Here is a 21464-nt window from a genome sequence, read left to right on the forward strand (position 1 = left end):
CAGGGTACCAGGCTGTTCATGTATTGTGCATTCAGAATATTCTAAGTAATCAACCATAATTAGTGCAAATGAGTTTTGCTTTTCTCTTTCCAGTCTTTGTGTTTTAACTTGTTTTTCATGCCATATTACAATGGCCAGTTACACAACACAAGCAAGTAGCAATAGTGAACATTTTATTTCTGACCTTGGCAACAGTGTTACATATTACACAACTAAATATATAACTAGTTGAATATTTTTCATATACATCATTTATTTGGTCAAGAAGGTTTGTTTATAAAGTTACCTCCATTTGATATACGCCATGCGAAACAGAATCCTCATAGAAATGGCATCCATTATTTCACACTGCCCAGCTAGTTTGTATCTTTTGTATTGAGACAGAGACTCATTATACACCCAAGGCTGGCTTGGAACTGGTTATGTATCCCAAGCTGGCTTTGAATTCTCCTGCCTCTGCATCCTGAAGGCCAGGATTACAGCTATGCATCATGTTCAGTTTTCTTTCTTTTTTTCATTTTTTGTAGGACTGTAAATTAAGTGCTCTACCACAGAGCTGCATGTCTAATCCTAGTTAAGAACTTACAGCATTTCAGTGCCTGGTAAATCTAAACAGACAGTACTTACCAAGGTCTTCAGCATCTAAAACCAGAAAAGATATATGTTGGGCAGTGATGGTGAATGCCTTTGATCCCAGCACTTGGGAGGCAGAGGCAGGTAGATCTCTGTGAGTTCAAGGCCAGCCTGGTCTACAAAGTGAGTTCCAGGTTAGCAAGGGCTGTTACACAGAGAAACCCTGTCTCAAGACGAAACAAAACAAAACAACAACAAACAAAACTAAAAAAGGTTTGCTAGTACGAGAGAAGAAAGGGTTGCATATTTAATACTTGTTACTAGACTTGTATTGCAAGCAAAGAGCTGTTAAGCAACCAGGGAAGGGCCTTGCTAAAACAACTTGCATTCTCCAAGTCTATTATGAATAGGTTTTCTTTATGTATAACCTCTGATACCAAATTTCTTGGATAAAATTCCATGGACTATTGTAATAATGGGTATTTCATTTCTGTATTTTGGAAAAATGTCAGAACAAGAGTCTTTAATGAGCAGCACTCCACTCTACAGCACACCCATTCGGCATTCTACAAATGCAGCAGTCGAAGAAATACCAACAGCATCAGTCAGATTTCTGCTTGCTAAAGGACTTGCCTGCAGTACAGAGCTGTGGGAACAGCCAGTGTCTTTCACTGACACTGCAGAGCCCTGTGCACTGTTCTCTGCACTAATTGTGGATTTGCTGCGCTGTTAGCTCTAACACTGCTACAAGGCCATAGCAACTCACTCTTAGGTGCCTTCTGGATGCCGGACACCATGGTACACATTATATCTCATTTAATCTCACAATATTAATACAATAAAATGTAAAGATATTAGTGGCAGACTAGATATGGGTCACCGGATTAGAGTGTGATCTGCTCTTTTAAAACATTGAAGTTCTATTCCCAAAAACCATGTTGGCTAGCTCAACTACCCCAGTTCCTGGGATTCCATACCACCTGCCTTGACAGGTACCTATGCTCACACATACAAAGTCACATTCAAACCCACACATATACATATAATTAAAGATAAAAATGAATCTAAAACATATTTGTCAAGCCCTGGTCACATTGTCCACCTCCAAGAAGTGGCCATTAAATTTAAGTCTTTTATTTACAATTACAGTTGTTACTTCATCAAATCTGTAATGTCATTAATTTTAAGATACACAACTTGTTTTAGTTAGGTTTTTTACTGCTGTGAAGAGACACCTTGACCATAGCGACTCTTATAAAGAAAATATTTAATTGGGGTAGCTCGCTTACAGTTTCGGAGGTATGGTCCATTATCATCATGGTGGGAAGCACGGCAGCATGTAGGGAGATGTAGCTGAGAGTCCTACATCTTAGAGGCAACAGGAAGTCAACTGAGACACTGGGTGGGATCCTGAGCACCTCATAACCTGCCCCTACTGACACACTTTCTGCAACAAGGTCATATCCAATCCAATGAAGCCACACTTCCTAATAGTGCCACTCCCTATGAGATTATGGATGCCAAATACATTCAAACTACCACACAACTATTTATTATTTTCCATTTAAGAAAAAAAAAGGCCTGCCAATTAAACTATTATGTTCCATCAAGTATTCATTTAGCAAATGGAAGATGTACGCCTGTTAAAAACCAACCAAGTGTAGAAACATAAAGTGATGGTATTTATCAGATTCTTATTTACATGCCATATAACATGACTGGCCAAAACAAAAGTAAGCAAACTCTACTGGTTAATATTGGTTGTCACCAAGAATGATGACAAATTATGACGTCATGGTTATGATCATGTTAACAAACAGCCTGAGTCTTGATTGTACTTTGAGCTATGTAAGCTAAGAAAATAGATTTTATCTATTTAAAGCTTATTTTCCTGAGAAAGATGGAGACAATATATAGCTTATAGCATCGTTCACTTCAAAGGTAAAGGGCATTGTCTGAACATGCTTATGGTATAAATGCTATTATGTAACATGATTCTTATCTTAATGAGATTTAAGAGGTAACTTCAAAAGTTTGAAATTTTGTGTTTTGAGTTTTAACTACACATGGAACAAACTGGAAATCTTTGAAAAACAAAAATAGTGGCTGGAAATGTAGCTCAGTGGCATAGTTTATGATTCATATGCAAGGCCCCGCATCTAATTCTGAGAACCCAAACAAAAACACAATTACAAAATAATACTAGGACTCCACTTAAGACCAAGCATTATATCTGTTTTTCAAGCACTGTATCTTTAAGAAAGGATTCTTAGGAAATTTCAAAGTGCAGCCACTGCGGATAATGTTTAGCGATTCAGAACTCCTGTTCTTATTTTTTTTTAACTTTTGTGTGTGTGTGTGTGTGTGTGTGCATGTGTGAGTGTGGTGTCCACGAAGGCCAGAAGAGGGCATCATAACTCCTGGAATGTAAGATATAGGTCATTATGAACTTCCCCAAATGGTGCTAGGAACCAAACTTCAGTCCTCTGAAAGAGAATCAAGTACTCAACTACTGGGCTATCTCTTCAACCCTGAGGGACTCCCTGCTCTTTTTATTTGTTTGTTTGTTTTTGAGACAGAATTTCTGTGCAGCCTTGGCTATCCTGGAACTCACTCTGTATACCAGGCTGCATTTGAATTCATATTTGCCGGCCTCTGCCAGCCTCCCTGCTCTTAACAGAACCTTGAAACCAGGTAATAAGAAGAGAGTGAGCACTAAGCAAGGAAGACTCAGAGGGGGCAGAAAGAGTTATGTCATAATGGGAGCACCATTTGTATGCAAGAGTCTTGTGTCAGCTGTAGTTCCCTCAAAATTCTGCATCCAGAACAGTTATTAGCTGAGATGGTCCATCCTCACAAACTATTCCAGTTACAACTTCAGATGAGCTCTACACTTTCTCATCACAGAGACTAGACAAAAAATAATAGAGCCAACTTTCCAAGGATTTGACCATTATCCCAATTATCTCAGGTCCCTAAAGATGCCTTCACCCACAGACAACAGAAAGCAGTCTAGAGAACATGATACCCACATTCCCAAAGGTGGAGTGGGTGACTTTTGGTTATTCAATGGATTATGGATGTTTATAATCATTTAAGGAGGTTGGTTACAAGCTGTTGTTGGTCACAGTCAGATAGAAAGCTGAGCAAAGGAGATTAGATTCAGGGACTTCATTCTGGAAAAAAAAAAGGAGGATATAGAAATGATAGGCTAGAAGGGTAGATTACTGAATCTATGTTAAACTAAAAAGCAACTATAAATCTCAAATATTTAACACTGGTATGGTTTTTTACATTGATACAAATTTAAGGTTATTTTTGTTATAATTATATATAATAAAATATTTTGTTATAATATATAATAAAACATATATTTGTATATATGTTTTTACTCTTGTTTAGGTATTTTACCTATGCAGTTAATTTAAAAATATATAATTAAGAAATACAGATTAGTTGTTAGTCACATTTTCATGGTTAAACTGATATACTTTAGATAGCTAAGTGATCTTCAAACACTTCAAAGATGTACAGAATATGGAATTTGAGATGTTTTAATAACATAAGGCTTTCCATGAAAGTGAGACATGTCTACTCCTGGCAACATAAATTTACTTCAAAAAAGGGTGATTGGCATTGAAGAACATCCAGATGGAGATTGCCTTCACTGTGGCAAAGTTAGCCATTGTGCAAGAAACTGCATTTGCCTTGATCATTGACAATGTTGTTCAAATTAGACAAGCAGGATACCAAAGAAGGCAACTGACAAACTTTGTCAAGAAAAGGTAGAACAGTCCTTCAAAAATTCCTGCTTCATAGAAAAGTCTATCATATATCTAGGCTTGTAGGCCGAAGATGGATACCCCAATATTGCAGAGGAATTTTGGGTTCCTCTGTTCAGATGGCCAGCTGATTCTGTCATTTAATCTTGGAAGTTACTTGCTCTGTACTTCCTGTTTACTCAGGTAATATTCTATACATCTTGGGTCTCTGATAGACTTGGAGACCAGATATAATTACAGTTTTTTCTTAGTTATAATAGAAAATAAATTAGGCATAAAACTTTGGACTCACCAAGCAAGGATAGATAACAGAAGTTTCTCTAAATTTTCTACATACAAATGAACTGAATATTGCAAATGTAATTCTTATTTGACAATTGTTCTTATTGTATATAGTTTTAAATGTATTAGAGTTAAAACCTTTCCTTTTTATTTAGACAAAAAAGGGGGGAACGTTGTGGGATAGTTGTATACTGTGTGAAGATGTATTGCAGTGATTTGTGTAATAAAGAGTTGATAACAGAAGTTTCTCTAAATTTTCTACATACAAATGAACTGAATATTGCAAATGTAATTCTTATTTGACAATTGTTCTTATTGTATATAGTTTTAAATGTATTAGAGTTAAAACCTTTCCTTTTTATTTAGACAAAAAAGGGGGGAACGTTGTGGGATAGTTGTATACTGTGTGAAGATGTATTGCAGTGATTTGTGTAATAAAGAGTTGAACGGTCAATAGCTAGGCAGGAGGTGGGACTTCCAGGCAGAGAGAGAATTCTAGGAAAAAGAAAGGCAGTCACCAGAAAGATGCAGAGGAAGGAGGATCAGCAAAAAAGAGACAAGGTAATGAGCCATGCAGAAGAATGCAGATTAAACAATATGGATTAATTAAATTATAAGAATTAGTTAGGAACAAGTTTAAGCTAAGGATGACCTTTCATACTACTAATAAATCTTCATGCCATTGTTTGTGAGCTACTGGCCCCAAGGAGAAAGCACTGCTACAAGATATTTCTCAAACTGGAGCATTTGACTTGCTGGGGAACTGACAAGGTCTTTCTCTTCAAATCAATATGACTTATTTCAAAGTGATTTATATCAATGAATCATTTAAAAACTAACACAAAGCTATCCTGATAAATCTATCCTGAGTCTTATCAGTGCCATAAAGCAACTCAATGTGATCAGCATTTATAGATGCACTGCTCTAACTGCATGATTCCAACAGCTCCATGGACAGAGGTAATTAAAATACAGGTTGTGACATGTGCAAGGTGTCATGGTGGCTTGGAAGACTAAGAGCTGACATTGCTCTAAGCAAATATCAAGATACACAGCATCACAAATACTATCAACTCTGAAAGACCTGGCCCCTAACACTGAACCAATGACTGAGCTCATATATCAGTAACTTTATAACTGTAACACGTCACAGTGACATAGTGTATTGGTTCTGCAATTTGATTGGCTTTAAATTGTTAAAGGGTCACCTCTTCTGGCCCTTCAGCATCTGCAAACCTACAAGCCTAGTTCCAGACCCATGACCCATAAGAACTCTCTTTGTGTGAGAGCCATTGTTCCTTATTAAGTTTAGTTACCAAAGAAGCCTCCCTTTCTACCAAGCTGAAACCACTACAGAAAACCAAGACTGTACACAATGCAGAAATCAACAGTTCATAGTGAGCCCAGCCCCAGTGGGTATACCTCCATCATGGCTTCTGCATCTATGGCTCAAGGAACATTAAAGAAGAGGGAACAGAAAATTTGTAAGAGTCAGGATACCAAGAAGTCTGCTGTGAAACAGCCTCTCCTACAAACGACTGCATAAAGAGGACAAGGACAACGGCAGTTATCAGTAAACATGTTACTGCAGAAGGGGGGAAATTCCATAGGATCCGCCATTAGACATTTTAAAAGCTACAGGCAACTAACAACTGCTGGAAGAGGGAGAATGAGCCCCTTGATGGGTTGTCCACTGCAAAGTGATCAGCCTTGAAACCACGCACACACACACACACACACACACACACACATGGACTCAGCAGGTTGAATTTCTATATATTTGTGCACACGCACATATATGTAACAAAATCAAGTTGAGAAGGGGATGTGAGAGAGATTCCAGAGCGGTGGTGGGGAAGGGTTAGTGGAGAGTGGGGCAATATAATTCTATTTCAATTAAAGCATATTAAAATGCTGAAGTCTTTGGTTTTATATTTTATGAGGACTATGTATGAGAATAATTTTTTTACTGAGTTATTCTACATTGTAATTAAAAATAACTTATGCAAGCCATTTCAATTTAATGTTTTTATCCTTAGGCAGTTTTGAGAGGCCTGAAAGATACTGAGTAGGTTCTAATCTCATTTTTTAAGTTATGAGAATGTCTTCAAATTTTTATAAAACATTTAAGACATTCCCTCCTTTTTACCTTGAAGTCAATAAAAGTTGTACTTTGACTTCCTAAACACATGACAGATTTCTTAAAATACCCTGAATGCTTGTGTCCTCTGAAAGTCTTCATTGAAACTAGCACCCAAAATGATGGTAGTCAGAGTTGGGCCTCTGGGAGCACCCAAAGGAGCCTGTTTGTCCCTTTACTTGAGGATATAACAGGAAGGCTTGTCTCTGAAGCAGAGGTGAGCCTTTTACAGACCTAAATCTGCTGGTGCCTAGATCTTTGGACTTCCCAGCATCCAGAACTGTAAGCAACACATTTCTCTTTGTCATAAATTACTTAGTTTAGTGCATTTTGTTATAGCTGCTGAGATGAAATGAGACAGTTCCTAAAAGCAAGCCAACTTCCTTTTATTTATTAATTCTCCCTGATAAAACATTAAAGAAGTTAAAAAAAAATTCACGATGGTGGAGCACGCCTTTAATCCCAGCACTTGGGAGGCAGAGGCAGGCGGATCTCTGTCCTGGTCTACAAGAGCAAGTTCTAGGACAGGCTCCAAAACTACAGAGAAACCCTGTCTCGAAAAACCAAAATAAGTAAATAAATAAAATAAAATAAAAATAAAGAAGTTCCAAAGGAAGTCTAGACAGGTTATGTAAGCTCCTTCAAAATACACAGAAAATGCCTCCAATAGCACATCTCGGTCCCATTTCAGTACTCGGGTCTCCAGTCAACAAAGCCCCACAGAAGTGAATGCAGACCACACTGCTTACTAATTTTCTGTCTTTAACAACCCTATCAGAGCTGGTTCGGCTGCAGTCTCCAAGGCTCAAGGACTTTGTACTGGGTTGATCCTAAATGCATTTTTTTTTTTACAAAGGACATCAACTTTACACCACTGAAAATATTTCACTAGCAGTAAAGACAAGGAAACAAGATTTTCCTGTCCCATCTACACTAAATGTGATTCTGACATGAACATGACATGCTGCTGAGACAGATCCAGGGGAGGAAGTGGAAAAGCAAAGTACAAACCATGATCCTTCATTTTGAAAATGCAAGCAACATGTGTGCATTTGCTCTACTTCATTATTTATAATAACAAAATAACATCCTAAACTCAGGAGCAATGGAGAGGCCATTTACTTTATATAATATTCTAATTATGGTTGCTCAATTTGATAAAAATAAAACTTGCCCAACTACATTTGAACTTCAGTACAGGATATACTTGTACTACAGAATTACTCATTCATCTGAAACTTTGATTTAAATGAGGCACCATATTTAAAAAACAACACTGCTGATCAAGTCTACATTACTATTTCTAATGTTTGAGCATCTAGGATTGTTGAGCCTTACATATCTACACAGTGCCCAACACTAACGGAAGTACCTAGAATGCCCTTATTTCCTACAATGTGCAGCTGAATAAGCAAGGCTGGAAGTGTGCTCAGCATGCTCAAGGCCCTGGGTCCTTTCTCTAGCACCCAAATGACAAAACTGCTTCAAAAGCAATGTCAACACAAGTACATTCCTACACAGCAAACCATGCTACGGCTAGCATCGTTATCTCTACAGATGCACAGCCACTGCTCTGCAGGGACAGAGGAAGCCGATGACATAAATACGAGATGGTCCTCTTTCTGGTTTAGGAGTTATAAGGCATACAAAATCATTTGCGTTTATGTGGCTAAAAAGTGGCTAGAAATATTGGAGGTACATAAATCACACTGCTGTCACCATTTAGTGGTGTGGGAGGTCCTTCGATCTCTGTGTTGCTTTTATTGGTTAATGAATAAAGAACTGCTTTGAGCCTGTGGCAGGGAAGAACAGAACTAGGCAGGGAAAGCTAGGCTGTATGCTGGGAGAAAGAAGGGTGGAATCAGAAAGAGGCCATGGAGCTGCTGGAAATAGACAGACAGACGCTGTGAACTTTACCCGATAAGCCATAGCCATGTGGTGATATACAGATAACAGAAATGGGTTAAATTAATATAAGAGTTAGCCAATAAGAAGCTAGAGCTAATGGGCCAAGCTTGCAAATTTTCAGGATTAAGAGTCTATATACTAAAGATGTTACTATTTTGCTTCCTAAGCAAAAGTACAGGACTACAAAAAGAAGTATTAGGCTGGACAGTGGCAAACGCCTTTAATCCCAGCACTTGGAAGGCGGATCTCTGTGAGTTCAAGGCCAGCCTGGTCTACGAGAGCTAGTTCCAGGACAGGCTCCAAAGCTACAGAGAAACTCTGTCTCGAAAAACAAACAGAAACAAACAGAAAAAAGACAGAAAGAAAAAAGTGAGGTGTTTTAAATTTCACTTTCATCATAATTTCATGAAAAGATACTTTAGAATAGATGTTAGGAGGCAAAATCATGATGGGCTGGCCTGTCTCTGCTCTGGATATCTGCCATCCCTCAGTAAAAGCACAGACAGGCTTGAGGTTGGCAGTAACCAGGAGCTTCAGCACAGCATTACTGCAGGGTCCTTCTGCTTCCCCACATCCCTCCCCCCAAAGTCACGAGACCTGTGCTCCACAAGATGGAAAACAATGGAGACACGGGTCAGAAGTGTGGAAGAAAGTTTTCTGGGACTGGGAGATGGTTCTGCGGTTAAAAGCACTGACTGTTCTTTCAGATGACACAGGTTCAATCCACAGCACCCACATGGCGCCTCACAACTGTTTGAAGTTCCAGGGATACAAGGCCGTCTTCTGGCTTAATCAGCACCAGGCACATGTGGTGCACGCATGCAGGCAAACTACCCCTACACATAAAATAAAATTTTAATAACAACAGGTTTTCTAAAAGAAGATGAGACATTACAGCAGCATTTGGAAAGAGGAACCTTAGCTTCCTCCAGTGACTGACTACCTGAGTCAGAATGTGCCATCTACTGGCCATTCCCTTCCTCGAGGGATTCACTCATCCCTCTTTATACACCGCTACAGAGATCAATCATTTAGGATGCAACATTTTAGCTTAACTATCAACTTCTTTTTTAAAAAGTATCACCTTATTATCAGGTTGGTAAGAACAGAAGCCATACTTTCTTCAGCTTTCATCTTCAAATGCCATTCCAAGCACCCTAGCTTCCCTTTAGAGTAGCAAAGGCCAGAGATGGGATCCTTTGCTAAATACAATGATCAACCTGTGGGATTTAATACCACAGCAACACTTTTAATTAATGTTTTATTGGATCACAGTGGTCATTATCATCAGCTTCAGGCAGTCAAGCACAGACTATTTCCTAGGGCCAGACTAAACTGGTTTGAGGCCAGCCAATCAAATGTGCACAGTTTTTATAATTAAGCAGTTATTTGCTGCTCATTAGCCCCAAATTTATCTTGAAGATAGTGTGCCAATATGCTTAAAGTCCACATTCCACTTCCATACTTGGCTCTTTCTCTCTAAATTAAAGAATATATATATATATATATATATATATATATATATATATATATATATTGGTTTTTCGAGACAGGGTTTCTCTGTAGTTTTGGTGCCTGTCCTGGAACTAGCTCTTGTAGACCAGGCTGGCCTCGAACTCCCAGAGATCCGCCTGCCTCTGCCTCCCAAGTGCTGGGATTAAAGGCGTGTGCCACCACCGCCCGGCAAGAAAATATTTTTTGATAGAGTCTCACATCACCTAAACTGGTCTTAAACTGGCTGTGTGGCTGATGATGACCTTCGAACTCCCCCCATCCTTCTGCCACCATCTTCAAAGTGCTGGGATTACAGGTGTGTGACACCTTACCTGGCTTCTTCCTAAATTCTGACAGCCAAGAAACACATCTTTAAGTCAGTATTTGTAGTTGTACCATATCTTGAAATTCATAAATCTCTCAAAAAAAAAAAAACCCCACAAGACAACCAAGCAACAACAAAAGCTAAACAACAACCAAAAACCAAAAACAGAAGCCGAATAAAAGCAGCATTTCCCGTCCTGTTTTCAGGTCACGGAACAGCTCAGGAAATGCTGCTCCAGAGCCACTTGTCAGACCCTGCAGTCACGGAGTATCCAGGCCCTAGCGAAGGTCAAACCCTCTGCCCCTCAGCCCACGCTGACAATAAAGGTGTGTGAAACTGAACGGGCGTCTTCCAGTTTCAGTCCTTGCAGTTAGCAGCACCATTCCATCTGTTGTTTGTAATACCACCTTGGCCACAGGCACAGGTTGACCCTAAGTCTATCCTACCACAACAAACTAAAAATAATCACAGGGGTGCTAGCTGGATGGAAGCCTTGTCCCAACCACAGCTGCATTTTGAGACTTGAAACCTAAGAATGATATACACTTCATTTCCATCTTTGTCCCCAGTTTGCCATGTGTTTTACAGTCTGACTGTTCTATTTCCAGCAATTCCTTATCTCTGACCCATGGACATTTCCAGGACAGCTGGATGCTGGAAGCCCAGTAACGGGGCATGGGGTGAAAAATCCAAACCCCAACCTATTCTTTTATTTACTTAGTGTTTTGTTTTGAGACAGGATCTGTGTATCCCTGGCTGGCCTGGAATTCTCCGTGTAGATCAGGTTGGCTTCAGACTGGGATCTATCTGCCTGCCTCTGCCTCTGGAGTGCTGGGATCAAATGTGTGCACCACCAAGCCCCAGGACATGCACCTCATTCTCCTTCACTCAGTCAGTCACCTCAGTCACTGAACTGCTCATTTCTAGTACCACCTCCTGAAGGTCTCAGGAGCTACACCATGGAGACCTGGGTATTCCAGACGGTAATTCATCTTCTTGTGCATCCGAAGAGCACACCCATTCTCCAGCACCCTCGTCCTGCTTTCCTTGAGAAACCACTTGAACTTATTACTGGGTCCCTATAACTAGCTTAAGGGTAGTTTGGACTATATAATGAGATCTGCCTGAAAAGGGGAAGGGTAGGTATAAAACAATTAGAAGATCTCCATTTCAGCTCATGAACACTACTAACCTTCTTTGGGTCTCCCCATCATCTGAAGCCTATATCCTCTTCTGCAGCTCCGTCTTTGGAAGACCCCACTGCAGTGTGCTTTTCCTTCCTAAACTCAGCATGAATAAAACACATCTTTAGTTGAAACTCCATGTAAAGAAGGCTAATAAGCTGTGTATGTGCGTGTGCGTGTACATGATGTATGTATGTGTGTGTACATGTGTGTATAAATGTGCCTGAGTACATGTGCATGTGAATCGTACAGAGGATGACCTTATGGAGTTAAGTTTTCTCCTTCCATTTTTACTTGGGTTCTGGACATTAAACTTGGGTTTTTAGGGTTGTACCACAAGCCCTTTACCTGCTGATCCCACTTGCTGGCTGAGATGTGTTCAGCAGGAACAGGTTCTTGAATGAATACTCAGTGTTGGTTCTAGGTTTATTTTCTAATTTTCAGCTTCTTTCTGATTTAAGTGATAAAAAGTTTCTCATTTGCCTTCCCATATAATGATTTTCATTATCCTTACGATCTTCGTAGTTTAATAGCCAACTACTTTCTAATCTATCAATATAGATGCCCTTAAATGGGGAAAAAGAGCATTTATTTTTAAAATAAGCAAACTGCCTTGGGCAATCACTCATGAAGTCTCTAACACAAGAGTCAAAGGTATCCAAATCCATAAAAAAAACAAGAGATGAGAGAGAAATTCCTAGGCCTGGACAATCTTTTACAGGACTGCAAATAAACATTATACAATCTACTGAATGCTTAAATAAGGAATTGGGGGTAACCAAGTCTCTAGAAAAGCCTTCTGAACTCAATCTGAAGAATTAGCTCGAAGATTAGAGTGGAAACAAGGAACTTAATGTTTAGGTGTGAAAAACTCTCAGCAAAACTCAGCTCTTCAGAAAGCAGAAACAATGCCAAGCAGTGGTGGCACACTCCTTTATCCCAGCATTGTGGAGGCAGAGGCAGGTGGGTCTCTGTGAGTTTGAGGCCAGCCTGGTCTACAGAGCCAGTTCCAGGAGGGTTGAACAAGACACCATCACAACCTCCACGGGAGGAGTGGAGCAAGACCCCATTACACCTTCAAGGAGAGTGCCGTCTGCAAGGATGGAAAGCGGGTCTCATTTGTGATATGGTGAGAGTTAATAGTGAAACAGAGGGACCTGGATTCAGAGGAAGCTGTCACTCTCAGGGAATCCACTGGTATCCTAGAGGATACAGTTTTGCCTCCTTATAATTTGGGCTGCAGAACTATGCTTTCATCCATGTCCGAGATGTCTGCACTGGGGGCCACGCAGCTCTGGTTCATTGCCATCTTCCTTGCCTAAGCCCACTTCACATCACTTCTCTGTGTTCCTTGAAAAGCATCAGCCTTAAGACATTGCTCTTTCAGACTGAAATGCCTCAAGGAGAAGGTATCCTTTCCACTGTCCTTTGTGGAAACATCTGCACTGTCTGGTATTATTATTCCACAGTCCACACAGAAAGCACTTGGAGGCAGTTGCTGAGAGAACACTGTCACAGTAGAAAGCCAGTGCCCCCCGTTCAGAACCACATGCTCTAGATTTAGCTGAGTGCTCAGAGAATAGTCTGTGCTAAAAAGGTAACCATCTACTATTCTTGTGCTGTTTTGTTTTGTTCCAGCCTTACTAATCCCTGATAACTGGCACATAACTTTCCAAAATTATCCTTAAGCCTAACCTAATTTAGTCTTGCATTTTACCTCATGGGAATATGGTTACAACACAGGCTGGTCCCCAAAACACACTCAGTCCTTTCAACATTCATCCCTCTGCCACATGTGTGACCCTTCACTCCTTAGCGCTCTCAGCATTCACATTTTCCACTGAGTGTGTGTTTATATGTGTGAAACCTAAAACTCCTAGGGAAATAAAAAAAAGATAATGGGATACAGACGTGCTTCTAATTGCCAGACAAAGCAGTGGCAGCTCAGCTGGACTGTCTTAAACAAAGATGGAGGAAGCTGACAGTCAGTGGACCTCCATTTCTAGAACAGGACCATGTCTGCAGAGTTCAGGTAGCTTCGGGTGTCCAGAAATTCCAACCTGTGGCTCAGAGTGGGTTCCAGACTGGTCTTTCTGTGCCTGGCTCTTTGCCACAGCCCATTCAGAATGCAGAAGTCAGTGCAGACACTGGCTTCATCAGGACAACCTTTAAAAGCAGTCGTTTAAAGGATACACTCTGGTACACGTCACCATCTCCTTTGAGGCTCCAAAATCCACGCAGGTGTTCAAAACCTAACATTTTTCTCACATGCATGTCCTGAAATCTTTACTCCGTCTGTCTTAAGCCTGAATTTTGTGTCTGTGTGCATGTGTGTATATGATGTACATGTATGTATGTGTATGTGCACATGTGTGTACCTTTGTGTAAGTGTACCACACCATAGCATGCACGTGGAGGTCAGAGGTCAGAGGTCAACTTCAGGTGTCAATCTCAGCTCCCAAGTTTCCCTTTTGTTGTCTGTTACTGCTGCATAGGCCTTGCTACCTCTTATCACAAGGGTTGTATACATGCATTACTATGCTCAGCTTTCCACAGGTTCTGAGAACAAAGACTCAGGTGTCAATATTTGAGCGGCAATGGCTTTACTCTCTGAAACATCTTCCTCAGTTTTGTTTCAGTTTTTGAAGACAGAGTCTCATGTCATTCAGGCTGATCATGAATTCACTATGTAGACAAAGATGACTTTCGGGCTGGAGAGATGGCTCAGTGGTTAAGAGCATTGCCTGCTCTTCCAAAGGTCATGAGTTCAATTCCCAGCAACCACACGGTGGCTCACAACCATCTGTAATGAGGTTTGGTACCCTCTTCTGGTCTGCAGACACACACACAGACAGAATATTGTATACATAATAAATAAAATTAAAAAAAAAAGAACTTTCAACTCCTGTCTCTACCTCCAGGTGCTAAGATTATAACTGTATATCACTCATGCCTCACTTCTATTGTTTCGTTTTGTTCTTTAAGATGGGGTCTTGTTAAGAAGCCCTAGAAGGCCTGGTACTAACAATATAGCTTAGGCTAGCTTTGAACTTGTGGTAATTCTACTGTCCCAAACTCTTAAAGGCTGTGTTACTTTTTTTATTAAATGCAAAATAATCCCTGGGCCTGATCCAGACAGCATACTAGCAGAACCACCCGTACTGGCTGACAGCAAGAAGATGGGGTCTGATATGAGGCATCAGTTGCCTTTTTTAATTTGCTTGCTTTTTAGCCCTCAACTAACTACGTGGTCTTCAGCAGGTGTAAAGACTAACTGATGTTTATGTGGGGACCAAATCATCTCAGAACTAGGGCTGGGTGCAGCTCAGTGGGGGAGTGTTTGCCTTGCAAATATAAGGCCCTGGGTATGACCCTCACACACACACATAAACACACACACACAAACCTTAATATTAAAAGAAAGCATAAAAGTCAGGATGGGATCCAGACTAAATCTTGCTCATAACACAATAAAATTATCATAACTCAAAACAGCGAAAATACTGCGATCATTAGAAACTTTGTGAATGAATTAAAGTGACCTTTTAAAAGAGTGTTTTCTGAAAATTTTCACTTTGAAGTTTAGAGTTTTCAAAGTGTAGCTTCATAATAGCCGAAATTCTATTCTGGAAATTTTTGCACTCTGGGACAATTCTTATTCATCTCATTTGTGAGATCCACTTCCTGGCTCCTAGACAGCTGGCAATGGTAGCAATGATAAGGTTGCCCTGCTAAGTTCCTGCTGGCGAACCCCAGGGAGAAACAAGTTACTACCAAGAGACTTGACTCAGAGGTCAGAGCAGTTGGGCATTAACAGGGTGGGGCGTGCCCAGCCCAGCCCACAGAAGACTGCTCTGAACACAGTCTTTCTTTTCCTTCCCTGGCTTCCCTCACTCTCTAGGCCCACTGTCTGCAGTTAGCTGCTGTCTGACAGCCATCCTCTCTGACTCCCTTTTCTGAGTCAATCCTCATGTCTCTTTACATAGCTTGACACAGCTCACAAAATTGAGAAATGTGTATCTATAAATGTGAATCTTGGGACAAAGTCTTAAAAACTTCAACTTAAAATCTACATAATACCGAGAAAATTTAACACATTCACATTTGGGGATTTGCGTCAGCCTTCACTGAGTGTTTAACTGGATCATTAACCTGGGTACTTCTGTACATTTTTTCATTGAGACCTCAACACACCCTGAAATCACTACACTGAAGAAGAGCCAGGGTCCATGGTCCTCCAAGGCACAACTCAGATCCCAAGCCTCCACAGGAAAACAGGCCAAATCATTAGTATTATTGTTATCACTATTTGAGACACTGTCTCACTGTGTGTCCCAGGCTGGGGTTGAATTCACAATCCTCCTGCTTCGGCTAACAGAGGTTCCAGGCTTGGCCCACAATGCCCAGGTTCCAACCTCAATCTTAATGCCAAGTATACTTAACAATACAAGTTGGAGATGGGGCATGTATAACCAGCTGCCTCAGTTCCCTCTTGTACCACACAGGAAACTCTAGCAAATCTGAGGTCTGACTGGTTATTTTTTACATGCTATCTTGACTAGTTCCTGTACTTTGTAATTTTATTGTCCCAATGTGCACCATTATTTCCTCTGATGGCTCAGAATCTCTGAATAAGAACAAGAAGGTAATAATTCCAGCTTCCCTGCCAACAGTCCTTTGCTGCCAGTTTCGTAACAGTCTTGGCACAAAGGATTATATAACCAGACCCAATTAATATCACTAACAGGTAGATTTTCCCATCACCAGTCTTTGACTTTCCACAGTGACATCTGAAGACACACTCTGTTCTTACAAAAGCATCAAGTCTATATACCAGCACAATGATGTGTGAAATTGCCCAGCAACAGCCTGGGAGCTGCCACGCTGGAGGCTAGTCCTTATTAGGGGAGGCTGAGGCAGGATGGTCACCTGAGCTCAAGAGTTCATCCAACTGGATATGAGACACTGTCTCAAAGAAAACAAATGGAAAAAGCAGAGAGAGAGAGAGAGAGAGAGAGAGAGAGAGAGAGAGAGACAGAGACAGAGAGACAGAGACAGAGAAAGAAAAGGGAGGGGAAAAAGAGGGAATAAAATAGCTGACCAAAAGAAAGAAGAGTTATGATCCATCTGCCCCACCTAGCTGACTATGTAAACTAATCTTTCCTATACTCAGGCTACAGACAAGCAGGGAGTTTCTGCAGGGGAAAGCTCAAGGTTCTTTCATGCAGCATTTAGGGGGACACTTACAGGACAAGAAAGCAAACATCTATGGTGACACCTACAGTAGCAATGATTTCACAGGCCTAGACTGAAAAGCCACTGCTGCCAGACTGGTACTCATTCTGGTCCCAAAAGTTTAAACAGCAGAGCTTAGTTAGGAACCTCGCTGGAGAAGAGGCTCAGTGGCAGCACACTTACCTAGTTTGTCCACTTGGCCTAAGCCCCAGCACCACCTACAACATTCCTCCTTCCAATACAGGGCAGAATTTAGGACTAGGAAATGAGATGTATTTACATAACACAGCTTACGGATTTCAAAACATACAGGCAAATTCTACATCACTGTGCCTGATAAATAGAGTAGCATTTGCTTCAATAAAGCAAAGTGCAAAGGCATATAGTCAATTTACAGATCTGATGCAGAAGGCAGGGGAATTTCTACCATCAATAAACCAGGAGTTAAACTAGATAGCACCGCTACTCTAACCACTGGTTTATAGCTGTCCATCATCCCAAGATTCTGACAGCCAACAGGATTCCCAGTGCTCTCATACAGAAAACATCTTCAGATGCTCAGCAAGGACACAGAGGAAGGCTCTGCCAGGAATATCCCTGCTGGATACAGCAAAGCCTGTGTGACCAGTGAGTGTGCTCAGCTCTGTCTGCAGCTCTGTGTTCTCCCATCCTTCACAGCATATGAAAACAGCCTGCACCTAGAGTTCAATTAGTTCTTATGAAGTAAACCAAAGGGAACTGGAGAGCAAAACATTTTAAGTAAAGCTCTGGGTTGTGATTATGTAACTTAGACAATAAAATTAGCAGTTGATGAGAATGAGTTCAAAAAGAGAAGACAGCAGATTGACTCCACGTGGTCATTTTCTTCTTTTTTAAGCACAGGGTCTGGCTCTGTAGCCCAGGCTGGCCTCTAATTTGTGATCCTCTTGCCTCAGCTTTTCAAGGGCTGGGATTACTGGAGTGTGCCACCAGACCCAGCAAGATTTAACCCTGACACAAATAAATGGATTGTTAAAAATAAGTAACAAAGGACACAAAAGCACGAACATATTTTAAGTTGTTTACAAAGGAAAGAAACATCTTTTCCTCACTTATCAAAAATGCTGACATTGGTTGCTATGACTTTCTAATTACAAGGACTTTTTGAAAAGAACAGAAAACAATCCTATTCCAAAGAATGTTTATAAAGATTAAAAAGTTCAGGCACAAGTCTCAAAGTGAATTGAAAAGGAATGACTTACACAACCACATACAAGAAAATGTGATGGTTGACAAGGTAGCTCAGAGACACAGTTCTTGCTTAGTATGGCCAAGGCTTGAATCTGATCCCTGGTACCACACAATAAAAGCAAAACCACAACCAAAGCCTGTACTAGTTACAGTCAACAGTGTTCATAAAGAGGAAACAAGCTAATTGTTCTGTTTTACTTTAATTAGCTAAAGAAACATCACCTGTATCAATTATATAAATTCTGATTTACAGTATTTAATTAAAAAACTGAAGCCAGGGAGTGGTGGCACATGCCTTTAATCTCAGCTCAGCTCTCAGGAGGCAGAGGCATAAGGATCTCTGAGTTCGAGGCCATTCTGGTCTACAGAGTGAGTTCCAAGGACAGCCAGGGCTACAGAGAAACCCTGTGTCACGTGCACACAAAAAAAGGGGAGGAGGGAGAAAAAGAAAAAAAAAGGAAACAACCAAAACCCCTCATTACATAGGCCAGCATTTTCAGACCTCAAACAAACTGTACCTTATAACCTATTCAATTACTAAATCAGTGTTGTTTAATTAATCATTTTTTAATACTTGCAATTAGCTCACCAGGTGTAGAATTATACTTAGGAGACTAACTTTAGTCTTAAAATACTATTGTAAATAAATATTTGTAGGTTGGCTTCAAAATCTCTTGCTCTATTTTCTAGATAGACATTTAACTGATTTTGTGGTGAATTACATCATCGTATCCTATCTGAACTGCACAAAACTGGTCAAGAGCCCTAGAAATTAAAAGGCTGCTTAATTCTGGAGAGCATTTTTCATAAGTGCATATGGATGGGCAGTATGGATCCCTTCCTGTCAAAAACCACTAAGCTAATCCCTGACAGTTTTGATCTCACTTAGAAATAATTAATTCAACTAAACATACATAACAGATTTCCCAAACATTCCTTGGCAGCTTTTGTTTTAAAATGCATTCTGTGCACGCAGCCAGGACTTCTGGCTAACTGTGCTCCCTCTTCCATGTTCTCATTTCTATCACATTTTTCCTCATTAAAGTGAGCACACTGTATGTATCTGGTTTCTTTTCTTCCCACTCATTGTTCAGATTAGCATTTTAATAATCATTCAGGCAATGCAGTTCAAAGAAAACAGGCTATCTGCAGCAAAGAACAATTCCCTATGTCCCATGACTCTCAAAGTCCAATCATATCCCTGGACCTGTTTATTAAAAATCCACATAAAGCAGTCGTACAATCAACAACCACCCCAAACTGGACGCTTGACAACAAAGCCACTGAAAACACCTCATTACACACCTTGTCTTCGGAGCCCTTTGTTCCCACTGAAAACCATCCTGGAAGCCTCCAGCTGTCAGTTGCTACACTGTCAGCCACTGAGGGATCCAGCTGTAGGCAGTGGTAGAAAGCACGGGAGCAGAGCGGAGCCGAGCGGAGCGCAGCACTTCCCGGTGCAGGCTCCTCACAAAGGCAGAGTAGGGCGCACATAGCAACAGTGCACTCAGCTGATTGGATGCGGGCTGTGCTCAACCTCACTCCTGGGTCGGCTTGCTAGCTCACAGGGCTTCCTGTCTACTTGGCAGCACTGTCATGTTTTCTTTGCTCCTCTTAAGAACTCAGCTGTGTTTAGGCAACTTGAAAGGGAAGAACAGTGAACTGACAATGACCAGCACGGGGCCCTAACACGTGTACTTCTAATTGCTCTTAAAAGACCAGAAGTGTGTAAGATAAAATTGATCGTTACTGTTGTTCATGAAACCAAGGACAAAGCAGGGAAGGGAGGGGAAACATTTATTACCTCCCACTTCAAGTAAATCATGTTCTCACTCAAGCAAAACCCTCAAACAACATGTAAAGACAGAAATAGTAACCATGTGAAGGCAGCATCGACCTTCAGTATCTACCTACTATCAGCAAACTCCTAGAAAGACACCACCAGAGAGGCACTCAACTGGCAGGCAGGGTCTGTCTGTCTGACCTCACAAATCCCAGTGCCTTACAAGGTTAGCAGGTCGCAGAGTAAGAGTCAAAAGGGAAAAGTCACAAGATGGATTTTAATTTTTTTAGTGGCATTGGTTATTGAACGTAGGGCCTTGTGCTCTCCAGGCAATCTCTGTGTCGCTAAGTCACACCCCAAGCCCCTGTAAGAGCCTGGGAGACTCAACTCTGGTATTAAGGACAAACAGGAAGGATCACAAATGTTTCTATTTCAGAAATGCTTTTCTGAACATCTGTCTCATCAAGCAGGGCATAGAGCTCTGAATGCTAAAGCAGTGGAACCTTTATGAGTTCTTGGTGGCAGCTCTGAGAGATCTGTAGAGCAGCCACAGCAATCTGCTTGTTACTGGGAGCTTTCTTTACCTCAAGTGTCCTAGGTGGGGGGAGTACAGGATGATGGAAATACTGGCCACTAAGCGCCGGGTGAGCACCACAGGGCTATTTTTACACGAGAGGCCACAAACAGCATGGCAGTTTCATAACAGCCCCAGAATCCACAGGATTACCACCCCAAGGAAGCGTCTAGATCCGGGGGGTTTGTAACACACAAATAAACACACCCAGAGTTAACTCTAACCCTACTGCTGGCTGCTCTACCAGGCAGCAGGAGGGCTCCCAACTCTCCTGAGGGACTGGGTAGGGGTATGCTGAGAACACAGAATGAGCCTGTGACTTGATGCAGGTAACTCAAGGAATGCTACCGCAGAGAAGGCAGAGTTTAAAGTCAGACCAAATAATTCAAAACATGAATCTTCTATTGACTCACAGTAAGAGAGAGAAGTGCTAAGTCACTAAAAACTTCCCTGGTTCAAGACTAGCCTCAGGACCCCTAAGTACTGGACCTAGTATACTGCTGACAAGTGGCCACTTTACGGGGTTTCCTCCACCATACTGCATGCTCTTCAGATGGCAGTACCACATTGCATGTCACGACTGCTAACCCAGCACCACACCAACTTAATCCCACATAATTTAATTTTATTCCCAAACTACTGAACATGAATAGAACACAAATGAATAGAGGGTATTATTTCCACTGCTCAAATAAGAAAACTGGTTCGTGGAAGGGAATCACATTAAAAATCTGGTTTAATAAATTTATATTTCAAAATCAACTTTTTCCTATCTTTCAAAAAAGAGAAGACTACATAAAACACAGGTGAGCATGGTGGAACACAATTGCAACATTAGCATTCTAGAGGCTGAGGCAGGAGGATTACAATATCCAGGTCATCTCGGGTTATGTAGTGTAGACTCTGTCTTGGAAATAAACACAAATACTAATAGTTCCTAGATAGAATGGGAAC

At 40.9% G+C, this 21464-nt stretch overlaps 1 protein-coding gene across 2 annotated transcripts in view; it reads right to left on the minus strand.

The window, feature by feature from the left end:
- Fam214a (family with sequence similarity 214 member A) overlaps positions 1-21464 on the minus strand; it is a 67599-nt gene that overhangs the window by 26721 nt on the left and 19414 nt on the right. Inside the window, exon 1 of one of the 2 annotated variants that reach the window (XM_041679474.1) lies at positions 19459-19594. The exons of the other annotated variant lie outside the window; for it this stretch is intronic. Coding sequence (XP_041535408.1) covers positions 19459-19495 — 37 coding nt within the window. The 5' untranslated portion in view covers positions 19496-19594. Of the gene's footprint in view, positions 1-19458; positions 19595-21464 lie in introns of those variants that run through there. 2 annotated transcript variants of the gene reach the window in all.

The sequence above is a fragment of the Microtus oregoni genome, unplaced genomic scaffold, assembly GCF_018167655.1.
Source record: "Microtus oregoni isolate MIOR12 unplaced genomic scaffold, Mior012 000032F_ref0000030, whole genome shotgun sequence".
NCBI classification, from domain to species: domain Eukaryota; kingdom Metazoa; phylum Chordata; class Mammalia; order Rodentia; family Cricetidae; genus Microtus; species Microtus oregoni.